This window comes from Mus musculus, chromosome 7, assembly GCF_000001635.26.
Source record: "Mus musculus strain C57BL/6J chromosome 7, GRCm38.p6 C57BL/6J".
In the NCBI taxonomy this organism is placed as follows: Eukaryota; Metazoa; Chordata; class Mammalia; order Rodentia; family Muridae; genus Mus; species Mus musculus.
The window spans coordinates 65914606-65936376 of NC_000073.6; the positions used below are offsets into that span (position 1 = coordinate 65914606).

At 46.9% G+C, this 21771-nt stretch overlaps 1 protein-coding gene and 1 long non-coding RNA gene across 3 annotated transcripts in view; one reads left to right on the plus strand and one right to left on the minus strand.

The window, feature by feature from the left end:
• Pcsk6 (proprotein convertase subtilisin/kexin type 6) overlaps positions 1-21771 on the plus strand; it is a 188251-nt gene that overhangs the window by 52470 nt on the left and 114010 nt on the right. For both annotated transcript variants that reach the window (NM_011048.1, NM_001291184.1), the window contains exons 3-6: positions 12589-12693; positions 13211-13354; positions 14502-14578; positions 17072-17160. In NM_011048.1, the coding sequence (NP_035178.1) occupies positions 12589-12693; positions 13211-13354; positions 14502-14578; positions 17072-17160 (415 nt within the window). The remainder of the gene's footprint in view (positions 1-12588; positions 12694-13210; positions 13355-14501; positions 14579-17071; positions 17161-21771) is intronic.
• On the minus strand, positions 9308-16099 carry Gm51486. Its single transcript, XR_003946790.1, has 3 exons — positions 15691-16099; positions 13020-13520; positions 9308-9591 (listed from the first exon to the last, which is right to left on the minus strand). It is a non-coding gene; the product is annotated as a predicted gene, 51486 (long non-coding RNA).

The following is a 21771-nucleotide window of genomic DNA, read 5'->3' on the forward strand; positions in this document are numbered from 1 at the left end:
TCCCAGCGTGCAGTATTGGCCACTGGGTTTCTCTGAAGGCTGTCATCTAAGCAAAGTGAAACCATTTGTTTTTAACTTGTTCTTTTGCTAAATGTCTGCAGAAGGGCAGATGTTGCAGAAGCCTCAGCCAATAGCTGAAAGGGCTCACAAATTTTTTAAAAATTACTCGTTCTAAGTCTGTTCCAAACTGGCTTATAGTTTAGATGCCGCTGCCTGTGACTTCCAACCCTTACATTTTAGCTAGATGACTCCAGTTCAGCCCTTTCCTTTGGTTTTCAGCCAGTTGGATGATGGCAATGGAAAGATGGAGATGTTATTGGATGGAGAGAGCTTCAGTGCCTGCTTCTGGGCTGTGGGGACCTTCTAGTTGATGCCTCCTGCTGGGGCTTTAACGCTTCCCAGTTGCAGTGTGACTTCGGGGGCTGCAACGTGCATTCTGCTTAGCGCGATGGGACTTTGCCCCAGAGTTTAGTCAGAGCTCAGGTTTCTTTCCAGTGGTGATGCAACATTTAAACAGATCTTTCCATTAACCACAGATGGAATTTTATCTGACAGTTTGTGTGCGAGAGCCGTTCAAATAGCAAACAAACAGAGAGTTCCTGGCAGATAGCAGCACACGGACAGCGAGTGACCACAGTGGTCTCTGGGGGCCAATGGACTATGTAATGGCCAGGCTGCTCCTGCCCAGGATGGATCTGCCTATAATGGGTAGGAACAGCGTTCTAGCACCCTGACTGGAGGCCTCACAGACCACCACTTCTTCCCAAGCAGGATTGAAGAACAGTCGCCTCAATGCACTTCCAGCCCAGTTGATTTCAGGTGCATGGCTGTCGGCAATTGGCAAAGGGTCTGAATCTTAAAATGCACCTCAAAAGACAGTGTTTTATAATTTTACCTGCATTTCTGGCAGTCCTCAGTGACATCAAAGGCCTCACAGCCTCATTTGTGTTCTCTGGCTTGAGTTGGCAGGTACCCCCTCCCCAACTCCTTCATCGGTCAAGGCCAGCCCTCTTCGTGTATTGCCCAGTCCACATCCTGACTTCTCTCATGTGGGTTACAGCAATAGCTGTTCTCCAGTGAGCCTCCTTGTTGCCTCTGATCTATAGCTAACCTCTCCCAAGGGGATCCTATGAAACACCCTTTGCCACTGTCCTGAGTGGGCGGTACTCCCACCTCTTGGCTTCCTGTGTCCGCCTGAGCCCAGCCACACCAGCTTTTGTATTCCCCTCTGATGACCTCACGCCCCACTCATGTTCTGCCTTTGCACAGATTGCTCCCTATCTCTCCTGGTCTTTCTCTTCATCACCTCTCTCTGATCTCAAATATCCCTGCTACCAGGGAGCCAGTGGTTCGATCAACATCCTCAGGGTACGGTCTACTCTTCCTACAAGTTGTGTATTTGTGTTATAGATTTAGCCTGGAGTGGGTACACACCACAAGATTTGATAGCAACAGCAACCACGACTAGTAGTTTGCTTAGGATCTGGTCGGTGATAGAAACAGAAGTGGCCGGGAGCTGCGTAGGGTATCTCTGAGTTCTAGAACAGGCTGGGGAGCACATCCAGGGTGCTACAGCTGATAGAACCAGTGGGGAGTAATGGGAAGGCAAACCAACCAGATTGGGAAGAGGAGCTTGCCAACACGATATGAAGCTGTGGAGAACCAAGGCCACATCTTGTTTGTTTTTTATCCCCTCACAAGCCCAGCAGTCACCCGGTAAAAGCTAACAGATGCCAAATAAATGTTTATTGAAAAGTCTCTCAATTTTCACAGACCAGGCTCGAGCATACAATGGCTACCCGTCTTTATTTGCATATCAACTGCTTTCTATCTAAATGTTTTAGATATAAATTGTGAGATTCGGTGATCGTAAAACCCACACGGGGAAGCTGAGTGAGGAAAGCCTCGTCGCATGTTGCTGAAACCAAAATGATAAAGGAGTGTGAACCAGTGTCTGCTAGAGTCGTTGTGACAAAGGGTCACAGACTGGGTGGCTTGAATAACAGATACGTACTTATGTCTCACAAACTCGGAGGCCGGGAGGTGAAGGGGAAGGTTTTGGCTGGGTGTTTCTGTGAGGTCTTTTGCACATGGCTGTGTTCTTGCTGTGTCCTCGCATGGACTCCCTCTGTGCACATCTGCGTGCTAATCTCATATGAGGACATCAGTAATAATGGATGAAGGCCTACCCTAATGACCTCACTTTAACGCAATTTGTCTCTTTAAAGACTGTCTCCAGAGGTTGGGGTGTGGCTCAGTGACAAAATGCTTGCCTAACTTGTGTGAGGCTGTGGGTTTGAGCCCCACAGTCTCATTCTGAGAGACCGGGGGGTTAGGCTTTAACATAAAGTGGAGCTGTGGTTCTCAACCTCTCACAGGGGTCATCTAAGACAGATATTTGTATCATGATTCATAGCAGTAGCAAAATTACAGTTATGAATTAAAAACAAAAATAATTTTATGATTGGGGGTTACCACAACATGGGGGACTGTCCTAAAGGGTTGCAGCATGAGGAAGGTTGAAAACCTCTGATCTAGAGGGAGACACAGTTCAACCAGAACAATTGACCCAACTGGGTTGTGGCTGCAGGCTGTTTTCAGTGACTGTAAGCCAGTGATCTGCAATGGGGAAACTGTACTGTCTGTGTCCTTCAGCAAAGTGAGAAGTAACTTAGGAATGGGTGGCAGCTTCAATTTCCAAAGTTCCCAGGGACATACTGCTCATATGACCATCTGGTGAAGCCAGGGTCTTCCAAACTGAATTCAAGAAATGGCTTCTATGGTGGTTTTCTGTGGCTGCAGGTTAAGCGGGTGTGTGTGTGTGTGTGTGTGTGTGTGTGTGTGTGTGTGTGTGTGTGTTTATCGAGGAGGGTTGCTTCCCTGTTTCCTTGGGGGTGAGAGAGGTTAATGATGATAGTATTCTAGGCTGAGTTAGAAACATTCTGTGTCCTGGGTTTCCTAACTTTCCCCCAGTGTCTACTGCATGGCTTTTCTGTTGTGGGTGTACAATTGGCATAGCAACCTGGTGTCCCTCCTAACAAACCCCAAGAAGAAGAAGTGTACCACTGCAGGTGGGCGCAGGCATCCTACTAAGATCAGCTCAAATGAAGCCAGTAACCTATGGCAACAATTCTCCTGTCCTCTAAGGAGGTGACAGCTGTCACTCCCATGCCATGCACATGCAGAGAAAACCCTTTCGTCCCCCATGAGCCTTGTCACCTGCCACTGTTTCATTGAATCCATGGGTTGTATTTTCTTGGTCTGACATAGTATATTGTTCTTAGTTTAAACTGTCACAGTGACCAGACAACATTTTTTTCTTGAGTCAAAAGGAGAATGGCAGAGGAGAAAGAGTCAAGAAATATGGAAAAGTTAGAGATGTGTGGGGGAATAAATGGAGTGGGAGAAAACCCTCATCCCGCCAGACTTCTGGTGCTCTGGGCGGGCGGACTCAGGAGGACTGCTGCATGCTTTCCATGCGGCCCCGGGTGGGTGCCTGGCTGTGGGAAGACACGGAACCCCAACCCGCAGGGGGTGGACAAGGGGCAGTCTGAGGTCTCTGGGCCTCACAGAGGCCAGAGATAACAGGTTCTCAGTCTCGGGCATCCCAGACACCACTGGACACCTCGGAAGAGCTGAGAACAAAATAGGTAACCCAGGGGTGACTTGGTCATCCCCAGGGCCAAAGAGAGGAGAGGGCAGGGAGAGAGGGGGCACTGGGCAGGCGAGAATCCTTGGTCCAGTCCATGGCTGGAGAGTAGGAAGGCCTTCCAGCAGGAGGTTGGACACTGCTCTTTAGGGGAAAGCCTATTCCATCATTTCATCACGGCAGGCCTTGGTGAACAGAGATAGTCTATGGGTTTAAGAGAGAGGGGCCCGGCCATGGCCACTTGGAGAAAGGGGAGGAGGGAGGGGAAAAGGAGAACTAGAGATGAGAATAAGAAAGGTGAGAGCCTAAGAGATTGAGGAGGGGCCAAGCAGCCCCTTTTATAGTGGGCTGGGCTACCTTGTTGTTGTCTGGTAACTGTGGGGCGGAGCATACTTGGCTATTGTGAGGTAACTGTGAGGGTGGAGTCTAGCCAGAATGCCAGGAGCTTGGGGCTTTGTCTTCATGACTGATAGTTACAGAATTATGGAGTTGGGGGCTCTATGGTGTCAGGCACCTGTCTCTAGGAACATGGCTCACTGTTCCATCCCTTGTAGAGTTTCCTACTGGGTCTCCGGAGCAAGCCTCGCTCAACCAAAACAGGCTGCCTTTCACAGTCCCACAGAGATGGTGGCACATCTCTGTCTTCTCACTCAGAATGTTCCAACACTGAGGGGACCAGGTAGATGGGAACAATGCTACAGGGGACATCAAAGCCTTACCTAGAGAGAGCCATCAAACTCCAAGCAACAAGGAGGCCCTTAGTCTATCTACTAAGGGATTGTGGGTAGCATCTGAGAATGAGAAGCAGAATGGGGGAGCAAACGAAGCACAGCTGCCTAAAGTTTAAAGTTTCTTCTTCAGTAAATATGCCTGCTTTTCCTTTTGTGTCCCAGTGATGTGTTTGACAGAAGAGGATGGAAAGGGGTGGCCAGAGCAAACCTCTTCAGAGTTTGCTCCATGATCCTAATCACAGTGGGAATAAGGTCCCTTTGGCACATCAGTCAAGGTTGTAGAGAACAAAGGCCCAGGCCCATTCCTGAAGCATTTCCATAAGGGTCCCAGCAGTCCCAAGACTCCTGCCACTCCTTCAGGGACAAAGGCCCAGCTTCGCTTTTCCTCGGGTTGTGCAACCATTGGTGAGCACTGTCCTCACCTAACTCCATGTAGCCTCTTGTGGAGCCTTCAGCAGGCTGAATGTTGGTGTTTGGAGCAGTTATCATTGATGGAGACTACATGTGACCACACTGTTGAGCGCAAAGGCTCAGAGATGGGCTGGCCCGGCTCACACACATTTACGCTTTGGAATCTAAAGCCCCGGCAGGCAGGGTGTCAGCCTGTCTACTCAGGCTTCTTTCTTTCCTACAGCTGCTCCCCTCTGCTTTGGGATCTGATGGTTCCTAGATCCTGGGAACATAGCCTCTGACTCCTCTACTGATCTGCATGGGGTGTAATCAGGCTGCCTTACCATGCAGAAGTCCCTCTTGACCTTTTGTATTTATAGACTAGAGCATACTTCTCTTTGAAGCAAAAGGCACAGGGAAAGGAGAGATGCCAGGAGCTCTCCTTTGTACTGGGTACAGCTTTGCATGGAGCACACAATCCATTCAGGATTCAATAGAGACCCTCCTGAGTGCTTTAAAAAGTTTACCAGCTTGGTTCTAATACACCCCCTCCCTGATGTGCTGTGTAGGAGCCTTCAGTACAGAGGACTCTGGGAATGTCCTTTGTCTCCTTAGCTCTTTAATACCACAGATGGACCCTTATATGAAGGGGGCTTCCTGAGGAAGCTTGTTGGGGTTTCTGAGGACAAAACCAAACCCTTCAGGGCAGGAAAGGGCTCCACAGCAAAGCAAGCAAAGTTTTATGCTATCTTTGTCAACACCATCACATGGGAGGATTTTTCAAAACAGCCCTTTGTTGCTTATGACACCCAGGACCAGTGTGTCAACTAGGCTTCTAGTCTGGCAGAGCCCTCTGACTCACACAAGAGGAAACAGCTAAAGCTGCCTCTGGGACTCTGTGAACAAGGAGGCAGCACCAATGGCTCTTGACACCTGCAGGCCATTTACTGTACTCCCTTCAGGGTCTCCCACGCTCCCCATGCCTGCCTTCTGCCTCCAGGTCTCTGCTTGTGTGTGTGTGTGTGTGGGGGGGGGGCTCCTGTGACTGTCTCTAAATTTTATCTCATCTTACTCAGGAGGACAGTCCAGAGTGGCTGGATTTCAACTTGACTTCTAGAACAAAGTTGGACATGTGCTGCAAAACACGGCGCAGAGCTGGGGAGAGGCTCTGTGCAAGAGCCACGGTTTCATGTAACTCTGGGAAGAGTATGACACCTTCTCTACACCCAGAACTCTTTCCCAGAGCAAAGAACTCTGTAGGGTAATTCTGGTATAGGCTTAGCAGGAAGCAAACAGAAACGGAGAAAAGGAAAAAGGTCCAGATAAAGTTCAAAGACATCCAGACACTTTGTACCTGTTTGTGGTTGCAGGATTGGTGTATGGCAGATGTGACATTTAGTAGACTTGCTCCCGTCTCAAATCACTTATTATTGATGTTCCACAAAAAAAAAAACAAAAACAAAAAACAAAAAAAAAAAAAAAACCAACAACAAAACCAAAATGTCATGCAGTAGTCAATACCCAAGCTGAGTGTGGGCATGCTAGAGCATGCCTGGGTTCTAGCATTAGTAGACTGGGTAGAGGATTGTGAGTTCAAGACCAGCCTGAGCTTGAGTGAGCTCCAGACTAGCAGATGCAATATAGTAAGACCTTGTCTCAAAAGGAAAAGAAGTCTATCTAAATCATATTTCCAATTCAGAAGTATGTTTTTTAAAGTCTGTGATTGTTCCTTATATACAGCCTGTAGCATACTCATATTTAAAATCTGAATTATGGCTTCATTTATTCACCCAGGAAATATTAATGAACTCCATGTGATTTCCAGGTATTGCTTAGCACAGTGAAATACAATGGAGACAGGACAGTAGATCCTGTCCAGGTAGCTGTAGGGCAGCATAGGATAGCTGGACCACTGTTTGAAGTTCATTCATCTTTACATCACTATGGCAACTACCTGAGATAAAGCAACTTGCAGAGAGAAAAGATGGATAGAGCGATGAATGGGAACAGGCATAATGCTACATTTATGAGAATGCTGCAATCCATTACTTTAGGAAAGTTCGCTTTGAAGGTTGTAGCTCATAGTTGCCTGGTCCTATTGCGGTGGCTCTTAACATTCCTACTGCTGTGACCCTTTAATAAAGTTCCTCATGTTGTAGTCACTCCCAGTCAGAAAACGAGTTTCATTTCTATTTCTTAACTGAGATTTTGCTACTGGTATGAATTGGGATGCAAAATACCTACGGTTTTGGATAGTCTTAGGTGAGCCCTGTCAAAGGGTTGTTTGACACTCCCCCACCCCACAAAGGGATCACAACCCACAGGTTGAGAACCACTGTCCTATTGGTTTGGGCTATGGCAGCACACATCATAAAGGAAACAGGGCAGAGAAGGCAGATTCTGCACATGGCAGCTGAAGCACAAAGAGAGGGAGGAGGAAGGTCCAGGCGAATAGTCCCTCAAAACAGATCCCCACAAAAGTTAGGAAAAGCATAACTTCAGCCAGCTCCCCCCAACCCAGTGCTGCGGATGAAATCCTGTACATGCTGGGCAAGCAATCTACCACTAAGCACAATCCAGCCAAGACTCCACCTCTTAAAGGTTACACCATCTCAGTAGCACCACAGGCTGGCCAGCAAGCTTTTACCATACTTGCAAACCATAGCGGCCCCAATTCCCAATTCCATTCAATCAGACATGGAGGCCATGGTCACTCAGACATAGGCTTACTTGACTTTAGGACTTATTCTCCAAGTTTCTTACCCGTGAATTTGAAAGATGAATCAATGTGTACTGTTATCTCGTGCCATACATTTCTCACATCGAGAAAGGTTGGCTACCTCACATAGACACTATAAGCCATCTGGTACAAAGACCACAAACGAAGCTTTAGTGAGAAGTGATAGCCAAGGCCGCTGCTGTGAAGACTTCCTGTGTACACTGGCCCTCTTAGGAGGGTGTGTATTAGACTCACAGCCTTATCATAATGCAAAATTCATTTCTGTGTTCAACTTTTAAGGTCCCTGTAGTCTTTCTCAGTCTTCACATAGTTTAAACGTTTCTTCTGAGACTCAAGGCAATCTTTTAACTACAACCCCCTGTACAGTCAAAAGGCAAATCACATACTTCCAACACACAGTGGCAGAATATATATTGCTACCCTATAAGGGAGGAATGGACGCATAGTGAAGAATACTGGACTATGTCAAAACGGAATCCCGGCAGAGCAAGCTCAACCTTGTAGTTCTCCTGATACCAAAAGGCTTCCCTTCCCTTCAAGCTTTTCTGCCACGTACATACACGTCTCTCTTGGCTGGTTCCATCCCGTCCGCTGCTACCTTTGGTACATGTCTACACCATCTCCAGTATCTTGGGATCTTCACTGCAACCCCAGCTTCTTTTTCACAGGTTTATAAAATGGCTTCCATAGCTCCTTCTCCTCTAGTGCTCACAGGGAGATTCCTCTGCCACACCGTGCCTCAGTGGCTCTCTGCAGCCACAGGGGAGGAATCCATGACACTCTTCCTGAGTCCTTCATGACTCTAAAGCCAACGCAAATGAAGAACGCTGCCAAGTTTGGCTGCCAGCTTGGGATGACTCCGGGGCCCCTTGAGTCACATTCGATTTTTGCTTTGGTTGGAAAAGAAGACAGCATGGGCTCTGTGTCACCAGTTGGAAGTTTGGCAGGGTGGGGTCTCCCCACTGAGGACATCCTTCCCTTTGTTCCAGTACAGATCAGCCTTCATCTTAATGGTGTGGCTCTCCCTAACACTTACAGCCCTTCTTCCAGCACAGTAGATATGCATGAGAGTCATGAATAGCCACTATGCTTTGGAATTCTCTCTGCCAAAGAAATTGGTCCATTTCTTTTTTTTTTAATGTTAAAAAAAACTTAGTCTCAGGCAAGTTCTTAGGACATGGGCAGAAAGCAGCCTGATTCTTTGCCATCATAGGAATGGACTCTAGCCCAGTTCCTGGTATTGTTTCCCCATCATGAAACATCATCATAGTCCTCATTGCTCTCAGCCCTACTGCCTTTCAGGCTCCCAGTGGAATGGCTATTAAGTTCTGCTTACAGCATTTAACCACTTTTCTACCCCTTCCCCTCCCCCCAAAATCCCAAAGTCTTCGATGTTCCTTCAAAATGACAATAGCATAATCAGGTTCCTTAAAGCAACTGTCTGGTACCCATGTCTCTATTAGTTACCTTTCTGTTGCTGAGATAAAATACCACAGCTAACACAGCTTATAGAAGAAAGGCTTTTTGGGGCTTTACTGTTTGAGAGTCCTAAATGGGGCAGGCATGGCAGCAAGAAACAGGCATGAGGGCTGGAATAGGAAGCTACAAGTAGGAAGCAAAGAGAGCTAACTGGAAGTGGTAGAGCCCATTCTCCTCAAAACAAACAAACAAACAAACAAACATATGAACCCATGGGGACATTTACATTCAAACCACAAGGGACCATAGGTAGTCCTACAGAGATTCTCATGCTGCTTTTTTTAATACAGATAATTGCATATTCCAAATAGTCCCAGAGACAAGTTGCCCACCCTTGACTCTTACCAGTTGCATTCAAGTTCTACAGAAGCATCAGTTCCATGAGTGATATGTTAGAGACCTCAGTGATCTGGTCCTTTGCTGTAAGTCACATGGCCATGTACATACATAATGACAGTCCATGAACACGCCTCAGTGAAAGGACCCTTCTGCGCATGGGTGGAGATTCTGTCTGATGGGAGAGATGAAGCTCTTACTTGGCTTCAGGACATGAGCATATTTCTGGCCTTCTTAGAGTATCCAGGTGTCTCTTAGGCTCCAACCTGAGGGTGTCCAAACAGAGCCTGGCTGAGGTAGAGCACTGGTGTGTTGGCCTTGGACAGAAACCAAGTATTTACCCTCATCTCCCCAGAACCTAGAACTGGACCCCTGAAATGCTCTTACACATCTCTGCTGAGTGAGCAGGTGACTGACTCCAGGATATCCACTATGCAGAGAAACTGGGATAGGAAATAGCTTATTCTTTATGATGGTCAAGAAGTCCTGTTGCACTTTCCCAAAGATGGATGAGGAGTTAGGCAGTAACCAAAACCTGAGTAAAGCACTGGGTGACAGCTAGCCATATTAGCCACTGTACCGAGGTTGACCTTCTGAGTCCCTGTCAACAGAGTTGGACCCTAGACACTCCCACAGTGGGCACATAACCCATGCTGTTTGGTTTCATTGTCTTGGTCATAGGCAGAGCTTCTAATGAGCAGGCCTATGACAGGAGGGTAGGGAAAGCTACCATGCCCTTGGGAACTCCTAGTTGTACTGAGGATCCAGTATTGACACAGCTACCCTCAGGGCTCTTCCCCTGAAACCTGAAACAACAAGGAGCTGGGATGCTCAACTCATCCAGCTGGCAACTCCATACTGGAAACTTGCTTCCCTCACAGCATACACCCAGGCTTGGGACAGCATAGCGACCTTCTCAGAGTAAGAAGCCTGGTGGCACTGTGGCCCTGGGCTGTCAGCATGGCAGGAGAGGTGGGATCACCCTGGGGAGTGCTCTGTGTTTTACAGCCCGTGTTTAGCAGATTCTGAAAGGCTACCTTACAGTTTTCTTACCAGGCAGAGCTTTCTTGTTCCGGTAACACGTGTGGGAAAGCTGTAAAATGCTATCAGTGGGTGTAAATGAGCAAAACAGCTCACTTTCTCATTTTATCTTCTGCAGGAGTCTCTTTCTATGGGGCGTATAAATCACCTAGGACTTGGGACCGAAGCTTTTTCAAATGTCTAATCCAAAAGGGATTTCGAGCTCTTTTCAGGGTTTCTTTATTGTTGTTTTGAGATAGTGCCTTGCTATGTAGCTCTGGCTAGCCTGGGATTTGCATCAAATGAACCTCCGGCCTCCCAGGTACTAGGATTGGGTGTGTGTCCCCACATCCAGATTTCTTGCACTAATAAACCCAGTGCCTAGATGATTTATAGACAGATCATACCTGTGGTGAGACAGGCTCCGGTCTTCTTCCTGCATGTTTTGTCCTGTATACCAGGGAGGCTTTGGCATCTGTGTCTACCGATGAGACTACCAGTCAGGGTACTGTGCTCCCTCCTTCAGGAAACGGAGTTGATACTTAGAGAAGGGGGAGGGGGAATCTTACCTTTGATCCTAGGGGACCTCACTCCCTGCTTTCTCTGGGTTAGCCACTCTAACTTCTAGGACCAGCCGACAGTCTCCAGCAACTTTTAAGTAACTGCAAGCTCCCTGGTCCTTCATTCTTTCCTCCCAAGTCTATGCCAACTCATGTAGGCAGCCTGCCTTGTGTGAGTGACCTCACTGGTGGGAGCCCCGGAATGGGATCCAGCCTTCCTGAGAGCAGGGGCTCCACGCTCTCAAGAAACACATTCTCATCTTTCCATCTTGGCCTTCCGCACTGACTTGACCCGTAGCTGCAAGCATTGTCGAGGGGCCAACCAGCCCAGCCAGGCCAGAGGGAACACTTCCCCTGCCTTGGGCTCTTGATCAGGTTTCCGCAGTTGGAAAACTGCATAAGCAATGGCTGTGTGCTGTCTGCTGCACACTGGTGTGGGTGTTTTGTAACACTGCCCACAGTGGGCCCTAGAATTTCTAGTGATAGGCTCTCTATAGACAGACACACGGAGGTGCAGGAGGCCCCACGAGTTGTGGGGCTGAGTTTTATCCCAGGCATCCTGGGTCCTGGATCACCGACCTTCTGTGCAGTTTGTTCCACCTTTCAAACTGTTGCTTGATCAAGGAAGCAAGTGATACCGTGTGAGGGAAACAAGAATCGCGGTGGTTAGTGCTCTGCTGTTTCCCTTTCTAGATCTTTCTCTGTACATGTTTTCTAGTTGCTGACCCAATCTCTAGTATATGAATTATGGTCCCTTGCTTACTCATTTAGCATCTCTGGCTCCAGTTTGATCGAACAGTTTCTTCACTCTCTCGTTCATTCTCTCCATGCCTGGCTTCTCTTCTTTGGAACAGCGACTGTTTGTCCATTTTGTTTTTGTTTTTTTGGCACCATCACAGTCTATTGTTTTTAGTAGAATAACTTCAAAATCTGTTAGTGTGGTGTGATCACCACCCTCACCACCACTCATAATAAGCCAGCGGCTTTCAAATGCTGTCAAATCATCTCTTGGTGCATGCTATTCAAATCACCTACCATGACCCAGAATCTTGCAAAAGGAAACCTGTAGTGTCTACAAGAGGCTGACGTTGGGAGGTCACTAAATGCTCTGTCTATCATTGAGCTCTCATCTCCAATATCTATCTATCTATCTATCTATCTATCTATCTATCTATCTATCTATCATCTATCTCTCTGTTATCAATCACAGACATCTATGTTTAGTTTGTGCGCACCCATACACAAATGTCACACACAGTGCATGTGTGGACTAAAGGATAACTATGGAAGATAACTCCAAACTTTTTTGTGAGTTCCTCAGATTTGTGTGTTAAGTGCCTTTACCCACTAAGCAGACACAGGCACGCATATACACGAGTATGCATGTGGAAGTCAAGGAATGGTTCTCCTTTTCCACATTGCTTCTGCTCTCCTTGTTGCTGCCACACTGTGTACTCCAGGCTATCCCGCCCTCGAGCTTCTGGGCAAGTCTCCCGTCTTGGTTTCCCCAGCTCGTCTTGGTTTCCCCAGCTCGCTGTTGCTGCTAGATTACCGATAGGAGCTGATGCTTGGTTTTGGTTTTGGTTTTTATTGTGGGTTCCTGGGCTTAAACTCAGGTTGTCAGGTTTGCTCATGGAAACATTGCACCTTTAAATAAATAATATCTACCTTTCTTTCTGATAGGTAAAATGGCTGCAACAACAGGAAGTGAAGCGCAGAGTCAAGAGACAGGCGCGAAGTGACTCTCTTTATTTCAATGATCCCATTTGGTCTAACATGTGGTACATGGTAAGTAAGGTGTTGGGGCCTCTGTCTTCTCTGGGACATTAGCATCCTGTGCCTCTGAAGTGGGTTGATTTTCATTGCTGCTTCATAACTGTAATTTTACTACTGTTATGAATCATAATGTAAATATCTGATATGTGACCCCTGTGGGGGCCGTGACCCCCAGGTTGAGAACCTCTGCTCTACTTGAAGGCCTGTGTGAGACTGTGTGAGGATTCAGAGAGGGCTCTGTATGGAGGGTGGAGCTTTGACGCTGGCTGTAGAATGGACTGACTGGTGAACATCCTTGGATGGTGTCCCCAGCAGGAGAGAGTGACATAAGGACTCACCTTGTCGGATGCAGAGAAGACCAGGGATCTTCCATGTATAAGAAAGGCTTTCCTAAGGTGGAGCCCACCATTCTTCATTGCTTCCTAACACAGCCGTCCCTGTCTGGGTGGCCATGCTGTGCCCTGTTGGCATCAGGAGTGTCTGGGTTGGTGTCTGTCCTGGGCTTCATGTCCTCTGTGCTTGCTTGCAGCATTGTACTGATAAGAACAGTCGCTGTCGGTCAGAGATGAACGTCCAGGCGGCGTGGAAGCGTGGCTACACAGGAAAGAATGTGGTCGTCACCATCCTCGATGACGGCATAGAAAGGAATCACCCAGACCTGGCCCCCAACTACGTAAGTCCAGCCTCAGGATTGACACACATGGTATTTAACTACACCAGTTATTAAATACATACAGACTTAGGGATGCAAAACTTCTGCTACCTCTCCCTCACACCAGAGAGGGCTTGGCAGAGGAACATGTCCGTGTGTTTGAGTCACGTGCTTCCAGGAATGTAGCCTAGAGAGTAGAAACATGGGTGGTCAGCACGTGCATATTAGCCTGTGGGTTAAAACACAGGTTAGTGGGGCAAAAACACAGGTTCTGTACCCAGAGAACCCTGGGTCCTCTCTTGACTTGCCTGAGACTCCAGGCAAGCTGCCTAATTTCTCTGTTCCTCAGTGTTACCGCCTGTAAAATAGGGTTACTAAGAGGACTGCTTCTTAGAGGTTGTTGTAAGGACTCGATTAGTTAATACATATAAAGATGAGAACCCGGTGCGCAGTAAATATGGGAAATGGACTAAGTCCTCTAAGACACGTGGGTGCCAAAAGTAGCTAGGTTAACCCCACGGAATCCACTTCTGAGGTCGCTATGTGGCCTGTAGGGACGAGTTGTGAAGACTGCATTAACACTGGAAAACTTGGTGATACATTTTTCTAAGGGGAATGGAAATTTATATGAATAACATTCCTACAAATATGTCAAGAGAACCATGCACATTAAAATATGAAGTTAAGGACATTCTGATACATGTGACAACTCGAACCTGAAGGCCTAATGCTGGTTGGAATTAGCTGTCACGGAGCACAAATACTGGGTGGTTCCTCTCCTGAGACACATCTGGAGCCACACCGAGAGACAAAGAAAAACATGGCGATTGGCGTGGGGAGGGGTGGGTGGGGAGTTACCGTTTCATCAGTACAGACCTTTAGTTTTGCACAATGAAAAAGTCCTACTGATAAATAGGGGTGGTAATTGCACAAAAAAATGTGTGTGGATTTAACGACACTGAACCGTACATCTAAAAATAGTTGAGATGGTAAGGTTTTACGTCCGGTATATTTCACCACAATGAAAAGTATATAGGATGGTAGTTACAGTCAGAGTGATCCTGGGTGTGATTTTCTTCATTTGCCAAGGCTTGGCAGACAGATGGTTTAAAGTCGCGTTATCGAACATTGTGTCTCCAGTTCTCATTAACCAAGATTTAATTCCCAGGATTCCTATGCAAGCTACGATGTCAATGGAAATGATTATGACCCATCCCCGAGATATGACGCCAGCAACGAGAACAAGTATGTCCTTTGGTGGCTGCTGTCCTGACTAAGCTTCCTTTCTTTGCAAAGAGGGGCCCTGCAGAAGTTCTAGGCTCTGGGTGCTTCACCTGTCTGGGTGCTGCCTGGGGCATACCTAGGTCTCAGAAGCCACTCGAACACAGCTCTTGGGCACAGATGGCTTCCATGGAGTTAGTCTTTTCTTTTAGGATTGTCACCTCTGCTGCTCAGCCAGAAATGGGGCAAAACATTGTTGTTTCTAGACTTGTGGGATAGTCAAAAGAATTGCCTTTGTCTTGGACTCTCTGTGACTGTGTTCAAACACCAGTCTGGGTCTGTCTGAACACACATGCCTGAGCTTTTGACCTTTTGACCGAGGTGAAAAGGCATGAACGATGCTGGACAGATAAAGAGTTCAAACCCCCCCCCCCTTTCTACCCACTGGCTGTGGCTGTTTGTGTACATTTGAGAAACCTTGCTGACACAGTCCTTCTGTCGTGGAGGCTGCACCACACAGACGATGTCCCTAGCTCAAGGGCTGATGGGGTAGGTAAGTTAGGTGACAGGTGGGGATCAGCTACACTGTAAGTCGCCACCTCAGATAGCCTGAAGAGGTCAAGTGACCTATGCAAGCTAAATGGCAGTCCTGGGTTTGTTCCTGTATTTCCTTCACGGTGCCTGCTTGTCCTTTCTCTGTCAGCACGCCCGATTCCCTTAGCTCTTATCATTCTTCCAGAAGTATTTAGAGGAGAGTAACAAGAGCTCTTTCTTCCTTCCCTGTGTTGACACAGCACCAGCCTGTCTGTGTATGTCCTCCCAAGCTGCTTCTGTTTGTTTGTCAACCTTCTGTCACCATAAGGAAATGCCTGGCTTAGAAAAGGTGAAGGGACACGCAGTGGCATGCGCCCCTGGTCCTAGCTGCTCAAGGGGAAAGCAGGAGGTGCCTCTGACCCTAGGAGTTAGAGGCCAGCCTGGACAATGCAGCTCCAGCCTGGACAATATAGCCAGATGCATCTCTGAAGCAGGGGAAAAGGAAGGGAGATGGCGGGAGAGGAAGGAGGGGAGAGGGAAGGGGGAGAGTATAAGAAAGACAAAAACAAACAAAACAAAAAATCAGATGGAGAGGGATTTACCTTGGCTCACAACTTTGCCCCAGTCCATGATCAGTTGGTCCATCGCCCGAGTCATGGTGGGAGCATACAGCAGATCATAACACTGCGTAAAGTAAGCCACAAAATCAAAAGAAGAGGAGGAAGTGTCTGAGTGCCACAGCCCCACTTGGATCACGTGTTCAGTGACCTAAGGCTTCATCTGCTAAAGATACTGCTCCTCAAAGTAGTGCCACCATGGGACCAAGCCTTTAACCCATGAGATTGGGGCAGGCAGGGTGTCGAACGTCCAGACTCCAGCAGTATGCTAGTATGCCGTGGGTGGGTTCCTCTCTCTCAGGGCGGTGCAGGGCTGCATGACGCTGTGTGCCACATGCCAGATGCTGGACTCCCAGGCTCCCCGGACTGCTTCCTGCCTCACGTCCCAAGGTGCCCTTCTGTCAGGCAGTAGGGAGGCCTGGGGCACAGGGCCCGCTTCCCGGTCACACATCAAGGGCTGGAGAAGCGTGATCTATAGTCCATGCAGTGACCCTTGAAGGGCAGAAACAAATCCCATTGTGTGACCTGATAGCAGGCTCAGCCTTGGGGCTGCTAGACCTCCAGCGAATGACAGATGACTCCTTCCCAAAGGGTCTAGCATACAGGCTCTTGACTATGTTTAAAGATTTTTAAAGTTTGCTACAAATTTGAATAGATGATTCCAAGTCCCCCTGTGGCATCTAATCACAGATGTACGGTGTAGAGCCCATGTTTCCATATCCACTAGAGGGAACGACCCAGGGTGGCACATCAGAAAATAGACTTGTTCCTGGGGAAAGCCATTTGTTTCTCTGTTCATTTCCTCATTGCCCCCAGCCTCTGCTGAGCATTCAAAAAGGTATCCTTTCTCAGCTCCTGATAAACAGCTGTGGAAATGACAGAGGTTTGTTCAGGCTAGCAAGCTTGTCAGGACACAGGGAACCAAGGCAAAAGAGCAAGGTTTTCTTTGTATTGTATTGGTGAGGCAGGCATTGACACCACGGCACCTGTATGTGCCAAGTGACATGCCTTTAGTCACAGGAGGCACAGAACTGAGGCAGGTCTATGAACAGCAGTAACAAGTGCCAAGATGCCCAGAGCCATGGACACTGGCAGCAGGTGCTGCTACTCTAACTGGGTATCTATTGGAGGCATCCTAGAAGGGACATTCGGGGAACCAATGTTTGCCATCTCCAGCCGGCAGAGAGGATGGGGCAAAGCCTCATTGAATACATATGTTGGAAAAAGGGGAAGGGGGCTTTGCTGGCATCTCAGCTATAGGAAGGGATAGCTGACCTTGGCTGTAGAAATGAGTGGTACACAGGATTCATTAATAATTGCTGGACGGTGACCTCACTTTCTTTGTTTCTGTTTTCCTCTGCTTCAGACATGGCACTCGCTGTGCGGGTGAAGTCGCTGCCTCGGCCAACAACTCCTACTGCATCGTGGGCATCGCATATAATGCAAAGATAGGAGGTAAGGTGAGACACAGAGCTGGGAGCCTCATGTCCTAGACCTAATCTGAAGCAGCAAGGCCAGCTGTGCCACAGCCTAGGGAGTCAGCCAAATTGGGGGGGCAGGGGCTTGAGGTAGGACTTGCTTGAGTGAGCAGATAGACCCCACTGTTTTTGGTTGTTCAAGCTTCACTCCTCCAGATCCCTGATCTGGCAGCTTCTGATATCCACTAGAGATGTAGATTCCTTGCTTCACCCCAGACCCACCAACCAGATTTGCCGATTCCCGGGGAGTTTTTCTGGAAAGGGTCATTTGAGAGCATCTGAGACTCTCTGGGATCAGGCAGGTAGATGAGAGCAGTGGAAGCAATGCTTACAAAGAACCACCCAGAGGAGCTGCACAAGTCCAGCTTGCTGTCCTCGGATGGTTCTCCTCTGTCCTCACTGCCAAATTGTGGCTCTGAGCTTCCCAGCGTCTGGAGAGCAAGTACCTCCAGAGTAGGGCCAGGAGCAAGAATGTTTTAAAAATTAATGCTTCGAACATCTTCAAGCACATACTGCATGCATAACTCTGGGCAGCCACTGAGGGGGAGAAGAAGATGCCAGACATAATTAGGAGCCTCCAGGAGCTCAGCATGCCTTTGGGGTGAATAGTACTGCAAAGAGGTCAGTACAGGACCAGGTACTGAAATGAGACAGGCAGACGGAACTTGGAAGGGTACAGGCAAGAGGCTTGGCTGGAGCCTGACCTGGAGGCTTGGCTGCAAACAGGGCATTCCAAGGAGGCAATGTGGAGCTGGGAGGACCTATACTACTTAGGGACAGGACAAGGAGGGGCCTGGACACAGGGAGATACGTGTGAGCTTGTGTTATCCTTAAGCCAAGGAGCACATGTCCGCCAAAGCCTCCAAAGCTGCCATACATACCTCCAGTTCTACAAATATGGCCACCTCTTCCTCCTCCCCCTCTCCTGACACCTGCCATCAGACAGGGTAATTTTGGAGCGCCCCAGACAGAGGGCAGCCACCCTCTCTCTGAGTTTTCATGCATGAGGCAGGGAATTTCTCTGTAGTGCCTCTGGGCTGATCATAGGGCTAGACCTTTTTATGTCTATTTTTCTTCCCCCCAGTCATTGCTTAGAAGAGTAAAATGTGTATCTTAACCTGCCTCAGTCTGTCTGGAATAAGTCATAATAAATCATGTGTAAAGTATGAATCGAAACAGGTTATTTCAGTTCACACCCTGTGCTTTGTGCTGGAGATTTCATGTATTTGATATGTGTGCACTGCTATTCTTCCATTCCTTCTGAGTTTTTATTTTGACACACATCTGGCTATGTAGCCCAGGCTGACCTTGAACTCACAGCAACCCATCCACCCCTCCCCCCCTCCCCCCGCCATACTGAGATGGCAGCTGTGTATAACCTGACTCCATTATTTCTCTTACTCTTGTTTTGAATACTCAAGTCAGCTCATAGAAAGATATACCTGCCTATATATGGAATATTTCTTGACCTTGGAACCTGAATAATTTATTTTTGAGATAGCCTAAACTGGCCTGGAGCTCTGTATGTAATCCAGGCTGGCTTCGAACTCTGGGCCATTATCCTATTATCCTGGCTCAGCTTTCCAAAACTAAACTCAATGTACCCAGAGAATTTCTCATTTAATTTTTTTTTTTAAAGTCCAGGTATTGTGGTGAGAAATTCTCCTAGAATTTATTTGAAAGTGCCTTTAAAAAAAAAACTAATTAATTAATTTAGTATGGGGTTGTATGCCCATGCGTACAGAGGTCAGAGGAAAACCTGGGGGAGCGCCGCTTGCTTCCCGCCCTATGAGTCCCAGGAATTGAGATTGAATTCCTGGCTCTGAACTGATCTTTGTTGTCATGGTGGAAAGAGGTTGTGCTGAGCAGGATTCTAGCCTGCCACTTTGAATGCTTTAAAGATGTCGTTCTCCTGTCTCCTGCTCATGGCTCCCTCTGAGGGTGAGCCAGGTGCCATCCTGGCTGCCATCTTGTGCTGTGTGCTCTCTTCTGTGGAAGCTTGATGATGCTTTTTAAACTATTACATTTTTGCAATTATCCTGGCCTTTTGTGCCATTTTCTCTCTATTATTCCTGATTGGAGTTTGCAGATTCTCAGAGAGTTCATATTGGCTCTCTCTTTAGACCAGTGCCTTTCAAGCTTCCTAATGCGGCAGCCCTTTACTACATATAGTTCCTCATCCCCAAACCATAAAATTATTCCATTGCTACTTCATAACTGTAATTTTGCTACTGTTAAGAGTTGCAATGTAAATATCTGCTATGCAGGACCTGTGAAAGGGTCATTTGATCCCAAAGGGGTTGTGACCCACAGGTTGGGAACTGCACACACACACACACACACACACACCTTGTCTTAGTTAGTTACTGCTGTGAACAGACACCATGACCAAGGCAAGTCTTATAAAAAACAACATTTAATTGGGGCTGGCTTACAGGTTCAGAGGTTCAGTCCATTATCATCAAGGTGGGAGCATGGCAGCATCCAGGCAGGCATGGCACAGGAGGAGCTGAGAGTTTTATGTCTTCATCCAAAGGCTGCTAGTGGAAGACTGACTTCCAGGCAACTAAGGTGAGGATCTTATGTCCACACCCACAGTGACACACCCATTCCAACCAGGTCGCACCTATTCCAACAAGGCCACACCTCCAGATGGTGCTACTCCCTGGTCCAAGGATATACAAACCATTACACACCTCATAGCTCACTGAGGTGCCTTCCTGTATTAAAATCTGCTTCTCTGTTTGCTTTGAGTTAGACGGTTCTTGTTATGCCTCCTTTTTACTGCATCTGGTCTATTCTTAATCCCATGGTATTAAAAGTGTTGGCTATTGTATTTTTCTGCCTTAAGTTTTCAGTTTGCTTTATCTTATTTGTAACCATCTCTAAATCTTCCCTGAGGCTCCCATAACTTCATTGTGTAAGTATCTTTTATCATAAACACCCCTGCGTGGTAGTCAGTTACTGCAGAGTCTTTTGTACAAAGTCCAGTAGCCCAGTCATTTTTATGTCCCTAATGATTAATTCTGCTCTTTACAGTGGCTCACATATTCTTCTACTTTGCATGTCTAGTTATTTTTATTGTATCATTATATAGTAAAATTTATTATATAATAAAAATAATCTATACTATAGAATTTGGAGCCTGTTGATTTTTTTTTCTGGATGCTGTAAAATGTTGTTATAGCAATAATATACATTTGAATTTTGAAAGACTCATTCATCATTTCACAGACTTCTTTGCCAGGAACATAGCTTTTGCTCTTGTAGCAAAACTTTTGGTATTTCAGTGGAAACCTGCAGTCCTGGGGTGCAGAGTGCTCGAGACATCTGCTTGGCATGTTCAGGCTTGTGCCTGATGTCTTCCTCCTAGATTTTTTTAAAAAGAACATTGCCTAGACACATGTTCAGGGCTCTGTCAGAGGAGTGAGTGAACACTATGCCTTTCCTGGACCCTCTCTCAGATTCTTCTCTCAGCTTCTTGAAATCTGTGTCCTGTCACAATTGACTTCAACAGAGAGCCTGTCTCAGAAATCCATCTAAACGTGGAAACCCAAGATAATGCTTTCCTTTAAACCAGTAAATTCCTATCTATCTCTGCCCTCTTCTGGTTGCTTTCTGATGCCCTTAAAAATGTATGTTTCCCAGGGTCTGTAATTATTATCTGTGAAGAGGTGGCCTGCTGTGAGCTCCTCTACCCTTACTGAAACTACAACTTAGAATTCATTCATACACACATACATATATACACACATATATGCATATATACATATATGATATGTGTATATATATATGTGTGTGTGTGTATATTATATTTTTTAAACTAGTAGAGTTCACATTTGTTAGCCTTTGCCACATGACAACCATCCCAAACTAAGATTTCTCAAGCAACAACCATGTCTCATTTAGCAGAACATGGCTACACCAAGTGGTTCAGGCTCAGTCACTCTTCAAGGTGAAGTTAGGTAGTTGGCTGTTTGAGATCTGACCACTTTCCTTGGGATCCTCTCTCAAGAAGGGCTGCATATGACTGCTGGTGAGAGTCCTTAACTCCTTGGCAGCTGTGGGTTGGGGCACTGGTTTCTCAAAATACCTATCTTTCTTCATGATGGCTTGAGTGTCCCTATAGCATGGGAACTAATTCCCCCAAGTGCCATGATTCAAGAGAGAAATAACCATCTTGCCACAGTGTCTTTTTTTTTTAAACTTTTATTGATTCTTTGTGAGTTTTACATCATGAGGTTTCAATATCTTTTATGATCTAGTCCCAGAGGCTACATACCATCTCTGCAGCCATATTCTGCTATTAGAAGTGCATCACTACATCCCCCAAAAGATAGGAATTTGGTTGCACCTTTTGAAGAGAAAAATGACATAGTTTAAAATCACCACAGATGGGCTTCTAAAAACAAAAACAAGAAAAGCCTACCTGTTTAATCAAAGGTAGTAAATTTTAACAACTTTCTTTGTTAAAACTGTAAGATTTTTGCAAGTTTTAGCACATAAAAATAACTAAAGGAAATAGTGGATTTATCCAAATTATCTTAGGAAACAAATTCTCCCTGTCACCAGCAGCACCCTGGCCATA